The sequence below is a fragment of the Apteryx mantelli genome, chromosome 32, assembly GCF_036417845.1.
Source record: "Apteryx mantelli isolate bAptMan1 chromosome 32, bAptMan1.hap1, whole genome shotgun sequence".
NCBI classification, from domain to species: Eukaryota; Metazoa; Chordata; class Aves; order Apterygiformes; family Apterygidae; genus Apteryx; species Apteryx mantelli.
In genome coordinates, this window is record NC_090009.1 from 1,669,684 (window position 1) to 1,694,561 (window position 24,878).

Here is a 24,878-nt window from a genome sequence, read left to right on the forward strand (position 1 = left end):
GACGAGTGCATGGGTGGACAAAGAGCTGCCTAAATGGGAGTAAGGATGGATGGTTGAGTGAGTTCATTGACGGTGAAAGATGAAACGGATGGTTGGATAAGTAGATTGACAGATGACAGGATGGCTGGATGGACAGATGCATGGAAGGATGGCTGGCTGGCTGGCTGACAGGAGAGAAGGGTGTCTGTTGTCTCAGGTGTCCCCTGCACTGTGTCCTCTCTGTTGCAGCCCCGGCTACACCGGAGGAGGAACCACCATCAGAACCCCAACTGGGAGAGCTCACAGTTTCCCATGTCACCCCCACCTCTGTCCAGCTCGACTGGACTGTCCCCGAGGGCACCTTTGACTCCTTCACTGTACAGTACAAGGATGCACAAGGGCAGCCCCAGGTGCTGCCCGTGGATGGCAAGTCCCGCATGGTGACTGTGCCTGACCTGGTTCCATCTCGCCGCTACAAGTTCAATGTGTACGGAGTGTGGGGGCGGAAACGTCTGGGTCCGATCTCCACCGATGCAGTCACAGGTGAGGGTGGTTGTGGGCATTGTCCCTGTCCCCCTTGGGCCTTTGGTTAGGAGTGGGGCAGGAGTGTGATCATGGCCCATCCTTGTCCATTTGGGCCATCTGTGAAATGGGAACAGGTCTGCGGCACTGACTTGGGGATGGATGAAGGGATGGGTGCATGCAAGGTTGGAGTGATGGATGGATGGTTTGAAGAAGGTGAAGACAGATTGATGGAGGGATGGATAGATCAGTGTAGAGGTGGACAAAGAACAGAATGAAAGGGAGCATGGATGGATGCCTGGGTGATTTAATTTATGGTGAAAGATGAGATGGATGGATGAAGAGATGTACAGGAGGATGACTAGATGAGCAGATGGATAGACAGATGCATGGATGGATGGGCGGACAGATGGATTTTTGTCCCCACTGTGCATCCCTTCTGCACTGTGCCCTCTCTATTGCAGCCCCAGCCCCAGCCCCACCGGAGGAGGAGGAACCGCCATCCCAGCCCCAATTAGGCGAACTCACGGCTTCCCATGTCACCCCCACCACTGTCCAGCTGGAATGGACTGTCCCTGAGGGCACCTTTGACTCCTTCACTGTGCAGTACAAGGATGCACAAGGGCAGCCCCAGGTGCTGCCTGTGGACGGCGAGTCCCGCACAGTGACTGTGCCTGACCTGGTTCCATCTCGCCGCTACAAGTTCAATGTGTACGGAGTGTGGGGGCAGAAACGTCTGGGTCCGATCTCCACCGATGCAGTCACAGGTGAGGGTGGTTGTGGGCATTGTCCCTGTCCCCCTTGGGCCTTTGGTTAGGAGTGGGGCAGGAGTGTGATCATGGCCCATCCTTGTCCATTTGGGCCATCTGTGAAATGGGAACAGGTCTGCGGCACTGACTTGGGGATGGATGAAGGGATGGGTGCATGCAAGGTTGGAGTGATGGATGGATGGTTTGAAGAAGGTAAAGACAGATTGATGGAGGGATGGATAGATCAGTGTAGAGGTGGACAAAGAACAGAATGAAAGGGAGCATGGATGGATGCCTGGGTGATTTAATTTATGGTGAAAGATGAGATGGATGGATGAAGAGATGTACAGGAGGATGACTAGATGAGCAGATGGATAGACAGATGCATGGATGGATGGGCGGACAGATGGATTTTTGTCCCCACTGTGCATCCCTTCTGCACTGTGCCCTCTCTATTGCAGCCCCAGCCCCAGCCCCACCGGAGGAGGAGGAACCGCCATCCCAGCCCCAATTAGGCGAACTCACGGCTTCCCATGTCACCCCCACCACTGTCCAGCTGGAATGGACTGTCCCTGAGGGCACCTTTGACTCCTTCACTGTGCAGTACAAGGATGCACAAGGGCAGCCCCAGGTGCTGCCCGTGGACGGCGAGTCCCGCACAGTGACCGTGCCTGACCTGGTTCCATCCCGCCGCTACAAATTCAACGTGTATGGGATGTGGGGGCGTAAGCGTCTGGGCCCCATCTCCACCGACACAATGACAGGTGAGGTTGGCTGCAGGCATTGTCCCTGTCGCCTTTGGGTCTTTGGTTAGGAGTGGAGCAGAAGCCTGGACAGGGCCCATCCTTGTCCATTTGGGCCATTTGTGAAATGGGAACAGGTCCTGAGTACTGAATTGGAGATGAATGAAAGTATGGGTGCATGCAAGGTTGGAGGGATGGATGGATGATTTGATGAAGGGATAGGCAGATTGATGGATGGCTGGATGGATGATTGTACAGCTGGACAAAGAGCACAATAAAAGGGAGCATGGATGGATACTTGAGTGATTTAATTTATGGTGAAAGATGAGATAGATGGATGAAGAAATGGACCGGAGGATGGTTGGATGAGCGGATGGATAGACAGATGGATAGACGGATGGAAGAATGGATGGATGGATTTTTGTCCCCACTGTGCACCCGTTCTGCACTGTGCCCTCTCTGTTGCAGCCCCAGTCTCGCCGGAGGAGGAGGAACCGCCATCCCAGCCCCAACTGGGAGAGCTCACGGCTTCCCATGTCACCCCCACCTCTGTCCAGCTCGACTGGACTGTCCCCGAGGGCACCTTTGACTCCTTCACGGTGCAGTACAAGGATGCACAAGGGCAGCCCCAGGTGCTGCCTGTGGACGGCGAGTCCCACACAGTGACTGTGCCTGACCTGGTTCCATCCCGCCGCTACAAGTTCAACGTGTATGGGATGTGGGGGCGAAAGCGCCTGGGCCCCATCTCCACCGATGCCACTACAGGTGAGGGTGGCTGCAGGCATCGTCCCTGTCCCCCTTGGGCCTTTGGTTAGGAGTGGGGCAGGGGTGTGATCATGGCCCATCCTTGTCCATTTGGGCCATCTGTGAAATGGGAACAAGTCCTGGGTGCTGAATTGGGTTGGATGAAGGGATGGGTGCATGCAAGGTTGGAGGGCTGGGGGTATGGATGTATGGTTGAACTGATGGAAGGATGGAAAGATGACTGGTTGGATGAGTGTGTGGCTGTTTGGGTGACTGGATGGATGGATAGATGAGTGGATGGTTGATTGATTGGATGGATGGATAGATGACTGGATGGATGGTTGATTGGATGCTTGGATGAGTGTGTGGCTGGTTCACTGACTGCATGGTTGGGTGGAAGAATGGAAGGATAGATGGATGCTTGGATTGATAATCGAATGAAAGAATGGATAGATCAGTTGGTTGATTGGTTGGATGAAGAAATCAAAGAATGCTTAGATGGCTGAATAGTTCAATGGAGGGATGGATTCAAGGCCTGATGGATAGAAAAAGGCTCATGGAAAGATGGGTTATCTGATGGATGAATGGATGGAGTAATGGACAATAAATAGATGGGTAAATGGATGGAGAAAAGGATGGGTGGAGAATCAGCTGGATTATTGGGAGGGTGGATACTTGGGCGGGTTGATGGCTGGTGTTTAATTTGATAGCAGGGTTGATGATTAGATGGATGGATGGATGGACAGATTGACAAGTGGAAAGCTGCCGGGGTGTCTGGGGGAGTGGCTGTCTGTCCCCAATGTGCCCTGCATTGTGCTGTCTGCGTTGCAGCCCCAGCTGTGGCCCCACCGGAGGAGGAACTGCCATTGCAACCCCAACTAGGCGAGCTCACAGCCTCCCATGTCACCCCCACCTCTGTCCAGCTCGACTGGACTGTCCCCAAGGGCACCTTTGACTCCTTCACGGTGCAGTACAAGGATGCACAAGGGCAGCCCCAGGTGCTGCCTGTGGACGGCGAGTCCCGCATGGTGACCGTGCCTGACCTGGTTCCATCCCGCCGCTACAAGTTCAACATGTACGGAGTGTGGGGGCGGAAGCGTCTGGGCCCCATCTCCACCGACACCATGACAGGTGAGGGCAGCTGCGGACATCATCCTGTCCCCTCTGTGCTCTGGTTTTGGAGGAGAGCCATGGCCTGCCCATGGGCCCTTCCTGGCCTCTTTGGCCTTCTGGGGCATGGGAACAGCTGTTGCCCAGTGTCTTGGTGGTGGGCACTGGTGCATAAAAAAAGGAAGGAAAGATGGATGAATGGATGGTGGTATGAGAGGCTGGATGGCTGCATGGATGAGTGGTTGTTGATTGGATGGTTGGATGGATTTTTGAATGGTTGGAAGGATGGTTGGATGGGCAGATGTTTGGATGGATGAGGGAAGCATGCATAATAGGATGAATAATTGAATGGTTAAATGAATTTATGAATTTTTGGATTTGTGGATTCATGGACCCGTGGCCTGATGGATGGAAACATGGGTGATTGGATGGATGGAAGCCTGGTTGCCTGGCTAGACAAATGGATGAATGGATGTTTGTATGGATGAAGAGGCAGACAGGTGGCTAGCTGTCTGAACGGAGTGACAGCCTGATGGATAAATGGAGGGATGAGCTGTTGGGTGGACAAGCAGGTGGAGGAATGGGAGGATGGATGGGTGGACAAATGGGTTAATTGGTTGACGTGTGACTGGTTAGATAGATGGATGGATGGACAGGCAGATGGATGGATAGATTGGTGGATGTCTGGGGGATGGATAGATGAAGGGGCGATTATTTGAATGTCTGGATGTATAAATGGGTGTTTAAGTAGGTGAGTTGATGTACTGATGGATGGATGGTTGGATGGATGTATAGACAGACGGGTAGATTTTTATCTCCACTCTATCTTCTGCATTGTGCCCTCTTCATTGCAGCCGCAGCCCCACCAGAGGAGGAACCACCATCCCAGCCCCAATTAGGCGAACTCACGGCCTCCCACATCACCCCCACCTCTGTCCAGCTGGAATGGACTGTCCCTGAGGGCACCTTTGACTCCTTCACTGTGCAGTACAAGGATGCACAAGGGCAGCCCCAGGTGCTGCCCGTGGACAGCGAGTCCCGCACAGTGACTGTGCCTGACCTCGTTCCATCCCGTCGCTACAAGTTCAACGTGTATGGAGTGTGGGGACAGAAGCGTCTGGGCCCCATCTCCACCGATGCTGTCACAGGTGAGGGTGGTTGTGAGCATCGTCCCTATTGCCTCTGGTCTTTCGTTACGAGTGGGGCAGGAGTGTGGTCGTGACCCGTCCTTGTCCATTTGGGCCATCTGTGAAATGGGAAAAAGTCCTGGGTGGTGAATTGGGTTGGATGCAGGGATGGGTGCATGCAAGGTTGGAGGGAAGGATGGGTGGTTTGATGAAGGGATTGATGGATGGATGGATGGATGGATGGATGAATTTACAGAAAGATGCATGGATGGATGAATGAGTTTACAGGTGGTCAAAGAGCAGAAGGAAAGGGAGCATGGATGGATATGTGGATGATTTAATTTATGGTGAATGTTGATATGGACGGATGGATGAAATGATGGGCAGGAGGATGGTTGGATGAGCAGATGGATAGATACATGCATGGACGGGTGAGTGGATTTTTGTCCCCACTGTGCATCCCTTCTGCACTGTGCCCTCTCTGTTGCAGCCCCAGCCTCGCTGGAGGAGAAGGAACCGCCATCCCAGCCCCAATTAGGCGAGCTCACGGCTTCCCACGTCACCCCCACCTCCATCCAGCTCGATTGGACTGTCCCCGAGGGCACCTTTGACTCCTTCACTGTGCAGTACAAGGATGCGCAAGGGCAGCCCCAGGTGGTGCCCGTGGACGGCGAGTCCCGCACAGTGACTGTGCCCAACTTGGTTCCATCCCGCCGCTACAAGTTCAACGTGTATGGAGTGTGGGGGCGGAAGCGTCTGGGCCCCATCTCCACCGATGCCATCACAGGTAAGGTCAGCTCTGGGCACCATTCATGTTCCCTCTGTGCACTGATTTGGGGGTTGATCAGCAGCTCTGGTGGGTCCATCCTTGTCCTTTTGGACTGTTGCGGAAAGGGAACTGGTCTTTGGTGCTGAACTGGGGATGATTGTGGGTGAATGACAGAAGGGAGAGATGGATGGTGGAATGAAAGGTTGGCTGACTGATTGACTGGAAGATTGGGTGGATGTTTGGATGGTTGGATGGATGGTTGGAAAGATGTTTGGATGGAAAGATATTTGGACGGATGGAGGGAAGCATGGATGGTTGGATGAATAATTGCACAGTTAAGTGAATGCATGGATGGTTTGAGTTCTGGATTCATGCATCTGTGCTCAGATGGACAGATAGATGTTCTTGGAAAGATGAGTGATTGGATGGAAGGAAGCCTGGCTGGGCTGGCTGGGTGGATGGATGGTTGGATGGATGGAGAGACAGACTGGTGTCTGTCTGGCTGAATGGTGTGACCAAAGGATGGATAAACAGAGGGATGAGTAATGGGGTGGACAAAGAGGTAGAGGAATGGGAGGATGGATGGGTGGACAGATGGGTGAGTTGGTTAATGGGTGGATGATTAGACAGATGGATGGATGGATGGATGGATGGATGGATGATGGAGAGGTTGGTGGATGTTTGGGGGAACTGATAGAGGGAGGGGTGATTAGTTGAATGTATGAAGATATGGAGGGATGGTTGGGTGGGTAAATTGATGGACTGATGGATGGGTGGATGGATGGGTGGATTTTTATCCCCACTGTGGCTCCCTTTTGCATGTGTACTCTCCATTACAGCCCCAGCCCAACTGGAAGAGGAACCACCTTCCCAGCCCCAATTAGGCGAGCTCACGGCCTCCCACGTCACCCCCACTTCTGTCCAGCTGGACTGGACTGTCCCCGAGGGCACCTTTGACTCCTTCACGGTGCAGTACAAGGATGCACAAGGGCAGCCCCAGGTGCTGCCCGTGGACGGCAAGTCCCACACGGTGACTGTTCCTGACCTGGCACCATCCCACCGCTACAAGTTCAACGTGTACGGAGTGTGGGGGCGGAAGCGTCTGGGCCCCATCTCCACCGACACAATGACAGGTGAGGTTGGCTGCAGGCATTGTCCCTGTCGCCTTTGGGTCTTTGGTTAGGAGTGGAGCAGAAGCCTGGACAGGGCCCATCCTTGTCCATTTGGGCCATTTGTGAAATGGGAACAGGTCCTGAGTACTGAATTGGAGATGAATGAAAGTATGGGTGCATGCAAGGTTGGAGGGATGGATGGATGATTTGATGAAGGGATAGGCAGATTGATGGATGGCTGGATGGATGATTGTACAGCTGGACAAAGAGCACAATAAAAGGGAGCATGGATGGATACTTGAGTGATTTAATTTATGGTGAAAGATGAGATAGATGGATGAAGAAATGGACCGGAGGATGGTTGGATGAGCGGATGGATAGACAGATGGATAGACGGATGGAAGAATGGATGGATGGATTTTTGTCCCCACTGTGCACCCGTTCTGCACTGTGCCCTCTCTGTTGCAGCCCCAGTCTCGCCGGAGGAGGAGGAACCGCCATCCCAGCCCCAATTAGGCGAGCTCACGGCTTCCCATGTCACCCCCACCTCTGTCCAGCTCGACTGGACTGTCCCCGAGGGCACCTTTGACTCCTTCACGGTGCAGTACAAGGATGCACAAGGGCAGCCCCAGGTGCTGCCCGTGGATGGCGAGTCCCGCATGGTGACCGTGCCTGACCTGGTTCCATCCCGCCGCTACAAGTTCAACGTGTACGGAGTGTGGGGGCGGAAGCGTCTGGGCCCCATCTCCACTGATGCTGTCACAGGTGAGGGTGGTTGTGAGCATCGTCCCTATTGCCTCTGGTCTTTCGTTACGAGTGGGGCAGGAGTGTGGTCATGACCCGTCCTTGTCCATTTGGGCCATCTGTGAAACGGGAAAAAGTCCTGGGTGGTGAATTGGGTTGGATGCAGGGATGGGTGCATGCAAGGTTGGAGGGAAGGATGGATGGTTTGATGAAGGGATTGATGGATGGATGGATGGATGGATGGACAAATGAATTTACAGAAAGATGCATGGATGGATGAATGAGTTTACAGGTGGTCAAAGAGCAGAAGGAAAGGGAGCATGGATGGATATGTGGATGATTTAATTTATGGTGAATGTTGACATGGACGGATGGATGAAATGATGGGCAGGAGGATGGTTGGATGAGCAGATGGATAGATACATGCATGGACGGGTGGGTGGATTTTTGTCCCCACTGTGCATCCCTTCTGCACTGTGCCCTCTCTGTTGCAGCCCCAGCCTCGCTGGAGGAGAAGGAACCACCATCCCAGCCCCAATTAGGCAAGCTCACGGCCTCCCACGTCACCCCCACCTCCATCCAGCTTGACTGGACTGTCCCTGAGGGCACCTTTGACTCCTTCACTGTGCAGTACAAGGATGCACAAGGGCAGCCCCAGGTGGTGCCCGTGGACGGCGAGTCCCGCACAGTGACTGTGCCTGACCTGGTTCCATCCCGCCGCTACAAGTTCAACGTGTATGGGATGTGGGGGCGGAAGCGTCTGGGCCCCATCTCCACCGATGCTGTCACAGGTGAGAGCTGTTGCAGGCATTGTTCCTGTCCCTTCTGTGTGCTGGTTTTGGGGTTGGACAAGAGACTGGGCAGGTCCCGTCCTAGTCCTCTTGGGCTGTCTGGGAAAAGGAAACAAGTCTTGGGTGCTGAATTTGTATGGATGGAGGGAAGGATGGATGGAAGGGTGGATGGTTGGATGAGTGTGTGGCTGGTTGGGTGATCTTATGGCTGGCTGGCTGGAAGCATGAATGGATGAAGGAAGGTGTGTGGGAAGGTGGATGGATGGTTGGGTAGAAGGAAGGATAGTTTAATGAATGGATAGACAGACTGATGGATGGATGGATGAATCACCTGACAGGTTAATGGATGGATGGATGGATGATTGCACTGGTGGACAAACAACTGACTGAACAGAGTGAGGATGGATGGTTGGCTGAGTTCATTGATGGTGAAAGATGAGATGGATGGATGGATGAGCAGATGGACAGAAGGAAGGATGATTAGACAGGCAGATGGATAGACAGGTGGATGAAGAGATGGATGGATGTTAGGACGGGTGCATGGTTGTTTGTCTCTAGTGTGCCCTGCACTGTACCCTCTCTGTTGCAGCCACAGCCCCGCTGGAGGAGGAACCACCATCCCAGCCTCAACTGGGCGAGCTCGTGGCATCCCACGTCACCCCCACCTCCATCCAGCTTGACTGGACTGTCCCCGAGGGCACCTTTGACTCCTTCACGGTGCAGTACAAGGATGCACAAGGGCAGCCTCAGGTGGTGCCAGTGGATGGCAAGTCCCGCACAGTGACTGTGCCCGACCTGGTTCCATCCCGCCGCTACAAGTTCAACATGTATGGAGTGTGGGGGCGGAAACGTCTGGGCCCCATCTCCACCGATGCAGTCACAGGTGAGGATGGCTGCGGGCACTGTCCACGTCCCTTCCGCTCTCATGTTTTGGAGTGGGTCAAGACCCTGGGCAGAGTCCATTCTTGTCCCCTTGGGCCATTTGGGAAATGGGAACAGCTCTTGGGTGCTTTCTTGGTGATGGCCATGGGTGCATACAGGGATGGAGGGAGGAATAGATGCATGGATGGTTGTATGAAAGATATGATGGTTGGGCAGCTGAGGGGCTAGTAGATGGAAGGAAAACTGGATGGAGGTATGATCACTTGAGCGGATCACTGGATGGATGTTTTGATTCATGGATAGATGGTTGGAAAGATGGTTGGATGGGGAGATGTTTGGATGGATGGATGGATGGATGGAAGCAAGGATGGTTGGATGAATAATTGGATGGTTAAATTAGTGTATGGGTGGTTGGAGTCCTGGATTCATAGGTCCATGTCCTGATGTAAGGAAAAAGGTGCTTGGAAAGATGGGTGATGGGATGGATGGAAGTGTGGCTGTCTGGCTGGACAAATGGCTGTCTGGCTGGATAGACAGACAGATTGGTTGCTTCCTGGCTGAGTGGAGTGACAACCAGTTTGATAAATGGAGGGATGAGAGGTTGTGTGAGCAAAGGGCTGGAGGAATGAAAGAATGGATGGGGTGGACAGACCATTGAGTTGGTTGATGGGTGGATGCTTAGATGGATGGATGGATGGATGGCTGAGGGGAGGGATGTATGGAAGGACTCAGCTATGGAAAGGTAGATGGATGGATGGACAGGTGGGTGAATGTCCACACTGCAGTGTACCTTCCACTGTGCCCTCTCCGTTGCAGCTCCTGCCCCGCCAGAGGAGGAACCACCATCCCAGCCCCAATTAGGCGAGCTCATGGCCTCCCACGTCACCCCCACCTCTGTCCAGCTGGAATGGACCATCCCTGAGGGCACCTTTGACTCCTTCACGGTGCAGTACAAGGATGCGCAAGGCCAGCCCCAGGTGCTGCCTGTGGACGGCGAGTCCCACACAGTGACTGTGCCTGACCTGGTTCCATCCCATCGCTACAAATTCAACATGTACGGGGTGTGGGGGCGGAAGCGTCTGGGCCCCATCTCCACTGATGCTGTCACAGGTGAGGGTGACTGCAGGCATCATCCCTGTCCCCTTTGGGCCCTGTGTTAGGAGTGGGGCAAGAAAACGGACAGAGTCCATTCTCATCCCCTTGGGCCATTTGGGAAAAAGGAAAGCTCTTGGGTGCAGACGTGTGGATGACTGGAGGGATGGGTGCATGCAAGGATGGAAGGATGCAGAGGCAGATGCTTGGCTGGATGGATCAACAGATAGATGGAAGAATGGTAGAAGGATGTAAGATCATTTGGACATTTGACTAGGTGACAGTTGTTTGGCTCTCTCTGGCTGGCTGGAAGATAAAACGTTTGGTTGCATGGACAGATGGATGGAATCCAAAGCTGATGGTTGGAAAAAGGTGCATGGAGAAATGAGTGATTAGATGGCTGGAAGCTTTGATGGTTGGGTGGATGGAGAAATGGATGAATGGATGGTTTTATGGACGGATAGAGAACAAGAAGAATGGGTACGTTAATGGACTGAGAAGAGGATGGATAAATAGATGGTTGGTTGGATGGATGGACAAACAGCTAAATTAAAGGATAGATGGATGGATGGTAGGATTGATGGTTGGCTGAGTTGCCTGATGGGTGACTGATTAAATAGCTGAAGGAATGGATAGTTGGATGAGTGGAAGGTTGAGTGGATGGAAGAACGGATGGTTGGAAGGATGCTTGGTTGGACTGCCTCAAGGATGGATGGAGGTACAGATGGGTGGGTATTTGGGTGAGTTGATCGGTGGAGGCATGATGAGTTAAATGGATGTATGTCTGGTTGGGTAGGCAGACTGATGGACAGATGGATGGATTGCTGGATGGACGGATGGATGTGTAGGTGTCTGTCCCCCAGCATGCCCACCACTGTGCCCTCTCCCTTGAAGCTCTGGCCCTGCCGGAGGAGGAACCACCATACCGACCCCAACTGGGAGAGCTCACGGCTTCCCACGCCACCCCTGACTCCATCCAGCTAGACTGGACCGTCCCCGAGGGCACCTTTGACTCCTTCACAGTGCAGTACAAGGATGCACAAGGGCAGCCCCAGGTGCTGCCTGTGGACGGCGAGTCCCGCACAGTGATTGTGCCTGACCTGGTGCCATCCCACCGCTACAAGTTCAACCTCTATGGGGTGTGGCAGCAGAAACGTATTGGTCTTATCTCCACTGAGGCCATCACAGGTGAGAGGGGCTACAGGAACCGTCTCAGTCCCCTCTGTGCCCTGGATTTGTAGTTGGTTAGGAGCTTCGACAGGGCCTCTCTTTGCCTTGAATAGTGCACTGAAGGCTGGCCAGCTGTTTGGGGTATTGGATTCATAAATGAATTGTTTGCTGGCTGGCTGGCTAGTGGCATGAATGGATGGTTAGAAAGATGTTTGGTTGGATGGAAGGATGGTGGGATGAATAATTGAATGGTTGGACAGATGGATGGATTGTTCAATGTGCAGATTGATTCGTGGACAGATGGATGGAAAAACAGGTGTGAAAATATGGGTGGATGGCTGGCTGGATGTACAGAGAGACAGATGATTGATGGATGGGCGTATGGATGGATGTCTGTCCCCCACTGTGCCCTGCAATGTGCCCTCTCCATTGCAGCCCCGGCCCCACCGGAGGAGGAACCACCGTCCCAGCCCCAACTGGGAGAGCTCACAGCCTCCCATGTCACCCCCACCTCTGTCCAGCTCGAGTGGACTGTCCCCGAGGGCACCTTTGACTCCTTCACGATGCAGTATAAGGATGCACAAGGGCAGCCCCAGGTGGTGCCCATGGATGGCGAGTCCCGCACAGTGACTGTGCCCAACCTGGCACCATCCCACCACTACAAATTCAATCTGTACGGGGTGTGGGGACAGAAGCGTCTGGGCCCCATCTCCACCGATGCCGTCACAGGTGAGGGTGGCTGCAGGCATCATTTCTGTCTCCTCTGTGCATTGTTTTTGGAATGGGTCAGGACCCTGGCAGAGTCCATCCGTGTCCATTTGGCCATCCGGGAAACAGGAACAGCTCTTGGCCTCTGAATTGGAGATGATCATGGGTGCATGCAAGGATGGAGGGATGGAGGGAGGAATAGATGGATGGATGATTGTATGAAAGGTTGAATGGTTTGATGGATGGGTGTCATGTTGGCTGGCTGGGCAGTAGATGAAATGATATCTGGATAAAAAGCTGACTGGATGGGTGGCTGGTTGATCAGATGGCTGGCTGGATTTTTGAATGGTTGGATGGATGGTTGGAAAGATGGTTGGATGTGCAGATGTTTCAATGGCTGAATGGAAGTATGGATGGTTGGATGAACAATTGGATGGTTAAATGTTTGTATGGACGGTCAGATGCTGGGATTCATGAATCCATGGCCTGATGAATGGATGGATGTGCTTGGAAAGGTGGGTGATGGGATGGAAGGAAGTCTGGCTGTCTGGCTGGACAAATGAATGGATGGATGGATGGATGTGTGGATGTCTGTCCCTGGTATGCCCACCAGTTGGCCCTCTCTGTTGCAGCTGCAGCCCCCCTGAAGGAGGAACTGCCATCAGGCCCCCGCCTGGGCGAGCTCACAGCCTCCCACGTCACCCCTGGCTCCATCCAGCTCGAGTGGACTGTCCCCATGGGCACCTTTGACTCCTTCATGGTGCAGTACAAGGATGCACAAGGCCAGCCCCAGGCGCTGCCCGTGGACGGCGAGTCCCGCATGGTGATCGTGCCTGACCTGGTACCGTCCCACCATTACAATTTCAGCTTGTACGGAGTGTGGGGACGGAAGCGTATTGGTCTTATCTCCACCGATGCCATCACAGGTGAGTGTGGCTGTGGGCATTGTGCCTGTCCCCTGTGTGTGCTGGTTTTGGAGTTGGTGAGGATCCCGAGCTGGGCCTGTCCTGGTTCCCTTGGGCTTTCTGGGAAATGGGAACAGCTGTTGGACACTGACTTGGGGATGGATGGAGGGGTGGGTGCATGCAATATTGGAGGGTTGGTTGGCTGTTTGACTGGATGCATGGGTAGACAGATGGATGTATCAGTGGTTGATGAGGTTTTTGGCCAGTTGGGTGAGGGATGTATGGATGGAAAGATGGCTGAATGGATGGATAATTGAATGGTTGGTTGGATGGATGGATTCAAGAACTGATGGATGGAAAGGTGCGTGGAAAAGGAGGTGACTTGATATATTGATGGATGGATGGATGACTGTGGTTGGCTGAATGACTGGATGTTTCGCTGATTGGATAGTTTATCAATTTTATGGTAGGATGGAAGGGTGGATGGTTGCAGGGTTGCATGGATAGATGGATGGTTGATAGCTGGATAGATGAATCCATTCAAGGCCTGATGGATGGAAAAAAGTGCATGATAAATGAGTTATTGGATGAATGGATGGATGGATGGATGGATGCATGGATGGACAGATGGACAGACAGATAGAGAAATGGATGGATTGATGAATCAGCTAACAAGCTCATAGGTAAGCAGATCTATGAAAGGATGAGTGAACAAAAATCTGGATTAACAGATATATATAGCTGGCTACTAGGATGGGTGGTTGGGTGAGCTGACTGATGATGACTGGATGATTAGATGAATGAGTGGATGGATAGTAGTGGGTGGAAGGATGGACAGGTGAACAAAATGTATGGTGTAGATGTAGGGTTGGAGGGATGGTTGGCCGGACTGTTTCAAGGCTGGCTGGCAGGTTGGAAGGATGGTTTCATGGACGGATGGGTGGGTGGACAACCCAATGGATAGATGGATGGAAGCATGGATGGATGGATGGATAACCGGGTAGATGGTTGGACATGTGGTTGGGTGGGTGGATGTGAGTTGAGTGAGTTGATTGATGGGTGGATGATTGAATAGGTGAACAAATGGACAGATGGATGGATTGATGGCTGGCTGGCTGAGGGGATGTCTGTCCCCAGCGTGCCCTGCACTGTGCCCTCTCCATTGCAGCCCCGGCCCTGCCAGAGGAGGAACCGCCATCCCAGCCTCGCCTGGGGGAGCTCACGGCCTCCCACGTCACCCCCAGCTCCATCCAGCTGGACTGGACCGTCCCTGAGGGCACCTTTGACTTCTTCACAGTGCAGTACAAGGGTGCACAAGGCCAGCCCCAGGTGCTGCGCGTGGATGGTAGGTCCCGCATGGTGACTGTGCCTGACCTGGTGCCCAACCGCCGCTACAAGTTCAACCTGTATGGGATCTGGCAGCAGAAACGTGTTGGTCTTATTTCCACTGACGCAGTCACAGGTAAGAGTGGCTGTGGGCCCTGTCCCTGCCCTCTCTGTGCTCTGGTTTTAGAGTTGGGCAGGAGCCTGGGCAGGGTCCATCCTGGACTCCTTGGGCCTTCTGGGAAACGGGAACAGGTCTTGGGCACCAACTGGAGGATGGACGAAGGGCTGGGTGCATGCAAGGTCAGAGGGATGGATGGATGATGGGATGGTTGGATGGAGGGATGATTGGATGGATGGTTGGGTGATTGGTTGTTTTGAGGGATGGACGGAGGGATGATTGGATGTTTGGATGAATAATTAGATGGATGGATGGAGTCTGGAATTAAGTAATGGAGAAAGGTGGTTGGAGAAATGTGTGACTGGATGGACAGAAACATAGATGGATGTGTGGACCAATGTTTAGAGTCATGGCTAGGGGATGAATGAATGGTTTGATGAGCACGTGGTCGAATGTATGGATAGATTCATGGCCTGATGGATGGAAAAAGGTTAATGGAAAGATGTGTGATTGGGTGGCTGGTAGAGTGGATGGATGGAGAAATGGCTGGCTGGCTGGTTGGATGGATGGATAAACTGATGGATGAGTGAGTGGATGGAGAAATGGCTGGCTGGGTGGTTGGATGGATGGATAAACCGATGGATGAGTGTGTGAATGGAGAAATGGATGGATGAATGGTTGGGTGGAGAAATATCAGATTTAATGGGAGGAAGGTTGGGTGGACTGGTAGATAGGTGGATGGATAGACAAATGGGTAGCTGGCTGGCTGGATAAATATATGACTTCATAGACAAATGGATGGATGGATGGGTTGATTAAAAATGGTATGATTAATGGTTGGGCAGATGCTGGGATGAATGGATAATGGAACTGTTGGATGGTTGGGTGGAGTCATAGAGTGAGGGATGGAAAATGGTGCATGGGGAACTGGGTGACTGGATGGGTGGAAGCCTGGAGGGACAAAGGACAGATTTGACTGTGTGGTTGGGTGAGTGGATGGATAGATGGATAGCTGGCTGCATGACTGGATGTGTGGATGTCTGTCCCCAATATGCCCTGCATTGTGCTGCCTCCATTGCAGCCCCAGCCCCGCCGGGGGAAGAACCACCATCCCAGCCCAGCCTGGGAGAGCTCACGGCCTCCCACGTCACCCCCACCTCCATCCAGCTCGACTGGACTGTCCCCGAGGGCACCTTTGACTCCTTCATGGTGCAGTACAAGGATGCACAAGGCCAGCCCCAGGTGCTGCCTGTGGATGGCGAGTCCCACACAGTGACTGTGCCTGACCTGGTTCCATCCCGCCGCTACAAGTTCAACGTGTATGGGATGTGGGGGCGAAAGCGCCTGGGCCCCATCTCCACCGATGCCACTACAGGTGAGGGTGGCTGCAGGCATCGTCCCTGTCCCCCTTGGGCCTTTGGTTAGGAGTGGGGCAGGGGTGTGATCATGGCCCATCCTTGTCCATTTGGGCCATCTGTGAAATGGGAACAAGTCCTGGGTGCTGAATTGGGTTGGATGAAGGGATGGGTGCATGCAAGGTTGGAGGGCTGGGGGTATGGATGTATGGTTGAACTGATGGAAGGATGGAAAGATGACTGGTTGGATGAGTGTGTGGCTGTTTGGGTGACTGGATGGATGGATAGATGAGTGGATGGTTGATTGATTGGATGGATGGATAGATGACTGGATGGATGGTTGATTGGATGCTTGGATGAGTGTGTGGCTGGTTCACTGACTGCATGGTTGGGTGGAAGAATGGAAGGATAGATGGATGCTTGGATTGATAATCGAATGAAAGAATGGATAGATCAGTTGGTTGATTGGTTGGATGAAGAAATCAAAGAATGCTTAGATGGCTGAATAGTTCAATGGAGGGATGGATTCAAGGCCTGATGGATAGAAAAAGGCTCATGGAAAGATGGGTTATCTGATGGATGAATGGATGGAGTAATGGACAATAAATAGATGGGTAAATGGATGGAGAAAAGGATGGGTGGAGAATCAGCTGGATTATTGGGAGGGTGGATACTTGGGCGGGTTGATGGCTGGTGTTTAATTTGATAGCAGGGTTGATGATTAGATGGATGGATGGATGGACAGATTGACAAGTGGAAAGCTGCCGGGGTGTCTGGGGGAGTGGCTGTCTGTCCCCAATGTGCCCTGCATTGTGCTGTCTGCGTTGCAGCCCCAGCTGTGGCCCCACCGGAGGAGGAACTGCCATTGCAACCCCAACTAGGCGAGCTCACAGCCTCCCACGTCACCCCCACCTCTGTCCAGCTCGACTGGACTGTCCCCAAGGGCACCTTTGACTCCTTCACGGTGCAGTACAAGGATGCACAAGGGCAGCCCCAGGTGCTGCCTGTGGACGGCGAGTCCCGCATGGTGACCGTGCCTGACCTGGTTCCATCTCGCCGCTACAAGTTCAACGTGTATGGGATGTGGGGGCGGAAGCGTCTGGGTCCCATCTCCACTGATGCTGTCACAGGTGAGAGTGGCTGCAGGCACCGACTCGGTCCCTTCTGAGCCCTGGATTTGCAGAAGGGCAGGAGCAGGTCTTGGGTGCTGACATGGGGATCGATGGAGGAATGGGTGCATGCAAATTTGGAGGGTTGAATGGATGACTGGATGGATGACTGGATGGATAGAAGGATGGATGGATGGATTGATGGATGTGTGCCTGGTTGGTTGGCTGGATGAGGGATTGTTTGGACAAATGGAAGGATGGATGGATGGATGGATAGGTGGGTGGATGAACAGATGAATGGGTAGTTATGTAGTTGGATGGACGGGTGGACTCAAGGACTAAGAGGTGCAAAAAGGTTCCTTGGAGAAATGGGCAATAGGATGGCTGGAACTATGGATGGATGAGTAGACCAATGGTTGTATGGTCGGATGGGTAGATAGTTGGGTGGAGAGATAAAGAGATGGATGGATGGGTAAAAGAATGGACTGAGAAATGGATGGATAAATAGATGCAGGAATGGATGTGTGGACAAAAGCTGGTTTAATGGGAGCATGGCTGCATGGATAGATGGATGCATGGATGGATGGACAGCTGGTTGAGTGGAAGGATTGATGAACAAATGGCTGGATGCTTAAACAGACTGATGAATGGACGAATAACTTGATCAGTGTACAGTTGGATAAATGGGTGGCTGGTTGGGTTGGCAAATGGGGTTATATAAAGTTTGGGTGGGTGGATGCTGGGCTGAATGGGTGGTTGGATGGAGAATCGAACTGGATGGATGGATGGCGGGAGGGAGGGAGTAATTCATGGAGTGATGGATGGAAAATAGTTCATGTAGAAATGAGTGGATGGATGGAAGTCTGGAGGAATAGATGGACAAATGGATGGATGGATGGATTGGTATGTGGATGGTTGGGTGAGCTGACTGATGGGTGGATGATTAGATAGATGAATGGATGAACGGATGGATGGATGGATGAATGGATGGATAGCTGGATCAAAGGATGGATGGGTTGGTGGCTGTCTGTCTCCAACATACTCTGAATCGTGCCATTTCAGTTGCAGCCCCATCTCCATTGGAGATGGAAGCATCATCCCAGCCCCGCCTAGGTGAGCTCACAGCCTCCCACGTCACCCCCACCTCCATCCAGCTTGACTGGACTGTCCCTGAGGGCACCTTCGACTCCTTCATGGTACAATACAAGGATGCACAAGGCCAGCCCCAGGTGGTGCCCGTGGATGGTGGGTCCCACACAGTGACTGTGCCCGACCTGGTTCCATCCCGCCGCTACAAGTTCAACATGTATGGAGTGTGGGGGCGGAAGCGTCTGGGCCCCGTCTCCACCGACGCTGTCACAGGTGAGGGTGGCTGCAGGCACTGACTTGGTCCCTTCTGGGCCCTGCGTTAGGAGTGGGGCAGGAGCTCAGGCAGGGGGAACAGGTCTTGAGTGTTGACTTGGGGATGGATGGAGGGATGGGTGCATGCGAGGTTGGAGGAATGGATGGATGGATGGATGGATGACTGGCTAGCTGGTCGGCTGGCTAGCTGGCTGGCTGGATGCGAGCCTGGCTGAATGGCTAGATGATGGATTACTTGGATAGATAAAGGGATGGATGGATAGATGTAAGGATGGGTGGATGGCTGGCTGTCAGTCCCCAACATGCCCTGTACTATGCCCTCTCCATTGCAGCCCCAGTCCCACCAGAAGAGGAACAACCATCCCAGCCTCGCCTGGGGGAGCTCACGGCATCCCATGTCACCCCCACCTCTGTCCAGCTCGACTGGACTGTCCCCGAGGGCACCTTTGACTCCTTCACGGTGCAGTACAAGGATGCACAAGGGCAGCCCCAGGTGCTGCCTGTGGACGGCGAGTCCCGCACAGTGACCGTGCCTGACCTGGTTCCATCCCGCCGCTACAAGTTCAACATGTACGGAGTGTGGGGGCGGAAACGTCTGGGCCCCATCTCCACCGATGCAGTCACAGGTGAGGGTGGCTGTGGGCACTGCCCATGTCCCTTCTGAGCCCTGGGCCCGAGCTGCTGCCCTGGGTTTGCATCAGGGCAGGAGCTTGGGCAGGGGGAAGGTCTTGGGTGCTGACTTTGGGATAGATGGAGGAATGGATGCATGCAAGGTTGGAAGAATGGATGGATGGATGGATGGATGGATGGATGGATGGATGGATGATGGCCTGTCTGGCTGGCTGGATGAGGGATTGCTTGAATAGATGGAGGGATGGAAGGATGGATGGATGGAAGGATGGATAATTGTGTGGTTGGATGGACAGGTGGAATCAAGGCCTAAGAGGTGCAAAAGGTGCATGGAGAAATGGGCAATAGGATGGCTGGAGCTATGGATGGAAGAGTGGACTGATGGATGTACAGCTGGATGGGTAGACAGTTGGGTGGAGAGATAAAGAGATGGATGGATGGGTGAAAGAACAGACTGAGAAAAGGATGGATAAATGGATGCAGGAATGGACACATGGACAAAAGCTGGTCTAATGGAGTCTGGCTGCATGGATAGATGCATGGATGGCTGGTTGGGTGGAAGGACGAACAGATGGGTGGATGATTACATAGACGTACAGATGGACAGATGTTTGAGTGGAAGGACGGATGGACAAATGGCTGGATGCTTAAACAGACTGATGAATGGATGAATGACTTGAATGATGAACAGATGGATAAATGGGTAGGTGGTCAAGTTGGCAAATGGCGTAAAGATTGGGTGGGTGGATGCTGGGCTGAATGGGTGGTTGGATGGAGAATCAAACTGTTGGATGGATGGAGGGAGAGAGGGAGGAATTCATGGAGCAATGGAAAACAGCGCATGGAGGAATGTGTGATTGGGTGGATGGAAACCTGGAGGGAGAGCTGGACAAATGGATGGATGGATTGGTATGTGGATGGTTGGATGAGCTGATTGATGGCTGGATGATTAGATGGATGAATGGATGGATAGCTGGATGAAAGGATGGGTGGGTGGCTGTCTGTCCCCAACGTGCCCTGCACTGTGCCCTCTCCATTGCAGCCCTGGCTCCATCGCAGGAGGAGCCACCATCCCAGCCCCGCCTGGGGGAGCTCACAGCCTCCCACGTCACCCCCACCTCTGTCCAGCTGGAATGGACGGTCCCCGAGGGCACCTTTGATTCCTTCACAGTGCAGTACAAGGATGCACAAGGGCAGCCCCAGGTGCTGCCCGTGGATGGTGGGTCCCGCACAGCGACTGTGCCCGACCTGGTTCCAACCCACCTCTACAAGTTCAACCTGTATGGAGTGTGGGGGCAGAAACGTCTGGGCCCCATCTACACTGATGCGGTCACAGGTGAGGTTGGCTGTGGGTCCCTGATACCTCCGTGTCCCTTGGTGGGTGCCCAATGTCTCCATTTCCCCTGGTCCTTATTGCCTGTGGGGTCTCTGATGTCTCCATGCCCCCAGAAGGTCCATGCTGTGTCTAAAGGGCTTTATGTGGGGGCCTATGGTTTCTCTAGGGTGCTATGACATCTGTGGGGTGCTATTGGTCTATGGGAGTGTCTAGGGCTCTATTGCATATGTGAGATCCATGGGGGGGCACTGTGAGGGTTTTGGGGGTGCTATGCAGTCTACAGTGCTGTATGGAGTCTATAGGTCTATTGGCTCTGTGGGACTCTATTGGGCATGATGGGGTCTGTGAAGTGCTATGGGGTCCAGTGGGGGTCTGTAGGGTCTTTGGGGCACTATGGAGCACTATGGGGCACCGTGGGGGAGTTGTAGTGTCTATGAGTCTATGGGAGGATCTTTGGGGTCTGTGGAGCTCTACGGGAGGTCTGTGGGGCCTATGGGGAGGGTCTCTGGGGTGCTATGGATTCCATGGGGATCTATGAGATTTATGAGTCTATGGGGTCCATGGGGGGGGGTCTGCAAGGTCTGTGGAGTGCTATGGGGTCTGTGGGGGGATCTGTGGCAGTCTATGGGTCTTGTAGGGGTTCTGTGGGGTCTATGGGCTCTATGGGGGGGAGTTTATGGGGATCTCTGGGGTGTTATGGAGTCTATGGGGCACTATGGAGTCTAGGAGAGTTTATGGGGATCTATGGGATGTTATGGAGTCTATGGGGCACTATGGGATCTATGGGGGACCTGTGGGGTCTATGGGGAGTCTTTGGGGTCTATGGGGTGCTATAGGGTCTATGGAGTCTCTGGGATCTGTGGGAGGGTCTGGGGGTCTCTGGAGGGGTCTGGGGGGTGTCTGGGAGGCCTGAGGGTCTCTGGGGAGCATGGGCGTGGGGCAGGACCCCCAGACCCATGCGAGCGGCTCCCCCCAGATCCAGCGGCACCGCAGGGGCTCCGGGTGGAGGCGGTGACGCCCCGAAGTGCCCAGCTGCGCTGGGACCCCCCCAGTGCCCCCCCTGAGAGCTACATCCTCTCCTACGGCCCCCCCGACAACGACCCCCAGGTACCCCCAAACCTGACTCCCAGCCCTCTCCCCAAACCCCCAAATTCCTGAAACCCCAAATCCCAACCGTGACCCCCCCCAGACTCTGAACCCCCCCAGTTCCCCCAAAGCCTGGGGACCCCATGACTCCCCTGGACACCTGAATACCTCCCTGGGGACACCTAATACCACCCCATGACCCCCTTGGTGACCCCAATATCCCCTGGGGACCCCAATAACACCCCATTAACCCCTCTGGGCACCCCAGTACCCCCCAAGGACACCCCAATGCCCTCCTGGGCACCCCAGTACCCCCCTGAGACACCCCAATATCCCCCTGGGCACCCCAGTATCCCCCTGGGGACCCCAATGACACTCCTTTAACCCCTCTGGGCACCCCAGTACCCCCCAGTGACACCCCATTACACTCCCTAGGCACCTGGGGACCCCAATACCCCCTGCAGTCCCAAATAACACCCCATTTTCCCCCCCAGGCACCGCAATACCCTCCTGGGGACCCCAATATCCCCCTGGGCACCCCAATACCCCCTGGGGACCCCAATACCCCCTGGGGACCCAAATAACACCCCAATTCCCCCCCTGAGCACCCCAATACACCCCTGGGGACCCCACTAACACCCTGTGACACCCCCCCCGGACCTCCTGCTGACCCACCGCTTCCCCCCCTCCAAGACGCTGCAGCTGCCCCCCGAGGCGGTGACCCATGAGCTGGGGGGGCTGGAGCCGTCCGGGCGCTACCGGGTGCAGCTCCGGGCCCTGGACGGGGGCCACCCCAGTGCCCCCCTCGAGGCTGCCTTTGCCACCCGTGAGCCAGACACCGGGGCCCCCGGGGGGGTGGAGGGCACCCGGACACCTGGGTCCCCGGGTATGGGGGCACCCGGACGCCTGGGTCCCTGGATGGGGGATGGTGTTACCTGGATGCCTGGGTTCCTGGGGATGGGGGCACCCGGACGCCTGGGTCCCTTGGTGGGAGATGAGAGGCACCTGGACACCTGAGTCCCTTTTGGGGTGTGGGGGGGATGGGGGGCACCCAGTCGCCTGGGTCCTTTGGTGGGAGATGGGGTTAGCCAGACACCTGGGTCCCTGGGTGGGGGCTGGGGGCCACCCGCACACCTGGGTCCCTGGGGTTGGGGGGAACCTGAATGCCTGGGTCCCCCAGACACCTGGGTCCTCGGCCCGTGGGGGAAGGGGGCTGCAGGGTGTGGGGGCTGCCATGGGGAGGGCCCCCGGACTCCTGGGCCCCCCCGGATGCCTGGATCCCAAGGCGCCACGGTGCCCTCAGCGCCCCTGCCCTTCCCGTACCCCCGGGACTGCGCCGAGGAGCAGCTCAACAGCCTGGGGCCTTCGCGCGAGACCCTCATCTTCCTCGGCGGCGACCCGGAGCGGCCGCTGCGGGTCTTCTGCGACATGGAGACCGATGGCGGCGGCTGGCTGGTGCGGCTGGGGGTCCGGGGGGGGGCTGGGGGGCGGAGATGGAGGGGGCGATGGGGGGTCCCGGGGGACCCTGGGGAGTGTAAGGGGGTTCTGGGGGGGGCAAAAGGGGTCTCAGGGGGGCAATTGGGGGGTCCCTAGGGGGTGTTGGGGTGCCTGGGGGGCAATGGCAGGTCCTGGGGGGGTCCCTGGGGGCCAATGAGGGTCCCTGGGGGTCCCTGGAGGGTGTAGGAGGGTCCCAGGGGGGCAATGAGGATCCCTGGGGGGCAATTGGGGGGAGTGTAGGGAGGTTCCTGGGGGGCAGTGGAGGTCCTGGAGGGTCTGGGGAGGCTCTTTGGGGTCCCTGGGGGATGTGTGGGGGTCCCAGAAGGGCAATGGGGGGCAATTGGGGTCCAGAGGGGCAATGGGGTATCCTGGGGGGGGTACCTGTGGGGTGCAGGGGGGGTCCCAGGGGTCCTTTGGGGGGAGTCCAGGAGGGCACCCCAGGGAGGCAATAGAGAGGTCCTAGGGGGTTGGAGGGAGTCCCTGGGGAGTCGGAGGGGTCCTGGGGTCCATGGGGAGCCCTGAGGGGGGGTCATGGAAGATTTTGGGGGGGGGGTCACTAACCTTGCCCCCCCCTCCAGGTTTTCCAGCGGCGCATGAACGGCCTCACCGACTTCTGGCGGGGCTGGGCTGAGTACGCCCGTGGCTTCGGCAACCTCTCCCAGGAGTTCTGGCTCGGTGAGGGCCCAGGCGTCCGGGGGGCCCAAGCGGCTGGGGGGTGGGGGCTGGGAGCCCTGCTGTGGGACCCAGATGTCCGAGGGACCCAGGCGTCCAAGGGACCCAGGCGTCCAGGGGGGCCAGGCATCGGGGGGGCTGGGAACTCTGCTGAGGAACCCAAGTATCTGGGGGGCCCTGGGGAGGGACCCAGGTGTCCGGGTGGACCCAAGTGGGCCCTAGGCACGTGGGCAGCCCTGTGGGACCCAGGTGGGTTTGGTGGCCCCTGGGAGGGACCCAGGTGTCCGGGTGGCCTTGGGGAGGCCCCTGGTGCTCCAGTGGCCCTGAGGGACCCAGGTGTCTGGGTGTGTCCAGGTGGCCCCGGGAGGGACCCAGATGTCCGGGTGGCATCTGGGTGGGTCCCAAGCATCTGGGCAACCTTGGGGAGGCCCCCAGTGCCCTGGCAGCCCTGAGGGACCCAGGCAGCCAGGTGGGTCTGAATGCCACCTAGAAGGGTCCCAGGTGTCCGGGTGGGTCCAGGTGGCCCCTGGGAGGGACCCAGGCATCCGGGTGGCTATGGGGAGGGTCCCAGGTGTCTGGGCAGTGCCGGGGACCCCATGGGACCCAGGCGTCTGGGTGCAGGCAACGAGGCCCTGCATGCGCTGACCCGGGGGCGCTCCATGGAGCTGCGGGTGGACCTGCGGACACCGGATGAGGCCGCCTTTGCCCGCTACCGCGACTTTGCCGTCGCCGGCCCTGAGGATGACTTCCGCCTTCACCTGGGCGCCTACAGCGGCACTGCCGGTGCGGGGACACGGGGGACATGGGAAGGGGGGCCCGGCCCATGGTGGGGTCTGGGGACACGGGGGTCCTGGAGGTCCCCAACCCTTGGGGTGGGTCCTGGGTGGCTCTGTCCCATAGATATGGGGGTCCTGGAGGTCCCTGTCTCCTAGATATGGGGGTCTGGTGTCCCCGTGATGGGAATATGGGGGTCCTGGAGGTCCCCATCTCCTAGATATGGGGGTCTGGTGTCCCCATGATGGAGGTATGGGGGTTCTGTGGGTCTCTGGCTCATATATATGGGGGTCTGGTGTCCCTGTGATGGGGATATGGGGGTCCTGAAAGTCCCTGTCTCATAGATATGGAGGTCTGGTGCCCCCATGATGGAGATATGGGGGTCCTGGAGGTCGCTGTCTCATAGTTATGGGGGTCTGGGGTCATGGTGGCACTGGTGACATTGGTGACGCGGTGGCCTGTTGCA

The 24,878-nt window shown here is 55.6% G+C and overlaps 1 protein-coding gene across 1 annotated transcript in view; it reads left to right on the forward strand.

Moving 5' to 3' along the window:
- The window catches only part of LOC106489270 (tenascin-X-like), a 46,021-nt gene that overhangs the window by 19,801 nt on the left and 1,342 nt on the right, over window positions 1-24,878 (forward strand). The window contains exons 17-39 of the mRNA XM_067313899.1: window positions 229-522; window positions 972-1,268; window positions 1,712-2,014; window positions 2,468-2,758; window positions 3,575-3,868; window positions 4,702-4,995; window positions 5,465-5,761; window positions 6,583-6,876; window positions 7,330-7,626; window positions 8,094-8,390; window positions 8,986-9,273; window positions 10,089-10,382; window positions 11,970-12,263; window positions 15,679-15,966; window positions 16,777-17,076; window positions 18,118-18,417; window positions 18,750-19,043; window positions 20,090-20,383; window positions 21,366-21,490; window positions 22,163-22,295; window positions 22,773-22,924; window positions 23,545-23,641; window positions 24,260-24,421. Coding sequence (XP_067170000.1) covers window positions 229-522; window positions 972-1,268; window positions 1,712-2,014; window positions 2,468-2,758; window positions 3,575-3,868; window positions 4,702-4,995; window positions 5,465-5,761; window positions 6,583-6,876; window positions 7,330-7,626; window positions 8,094-8,390; window positions 8,986-9,273; window positions 10,089-10,382; window positions 11,970-12,263; window positions 15,679-15,966; window positions 16,777-17,076; window positions 18,118-18,417; window positions 18,750-19,043; window positions 20,090-20,383; window positions 21,366-21,490; window positions 22,163-22,295; window positions 22,773-22,924; window positions 23,545-23,641; window positions 24,260-24,421 — 5,979 coding nt within the window. The remainder of the gene's footprint in view (window positions 1-228; window positions 523-971; window positions 1,269-1,711; window positions 2,015-2,467; window positions 2,759-3,574; window positions 3,869-4,701; window positions 4,996-5,464; window positions 5,762-6,582; window positions 6,877-7,329; window positions 7,627-8,093; window positions 8,391-8,985; window positions 9,274-10,088; window positions 10,383-11,969; window positions 12,264-15,678; window positions 15,967-16,776; window positions 17,077-18,117; window positions 18,418-18,749; window positions 19,044-20,089; window positions 20,384-21,365; window positions 21,491-22,162; window positions 22,296-22,772; window positions 22,925-23,544; window positions 23,642-24,259; window positions 24,422-24,878) is intronic.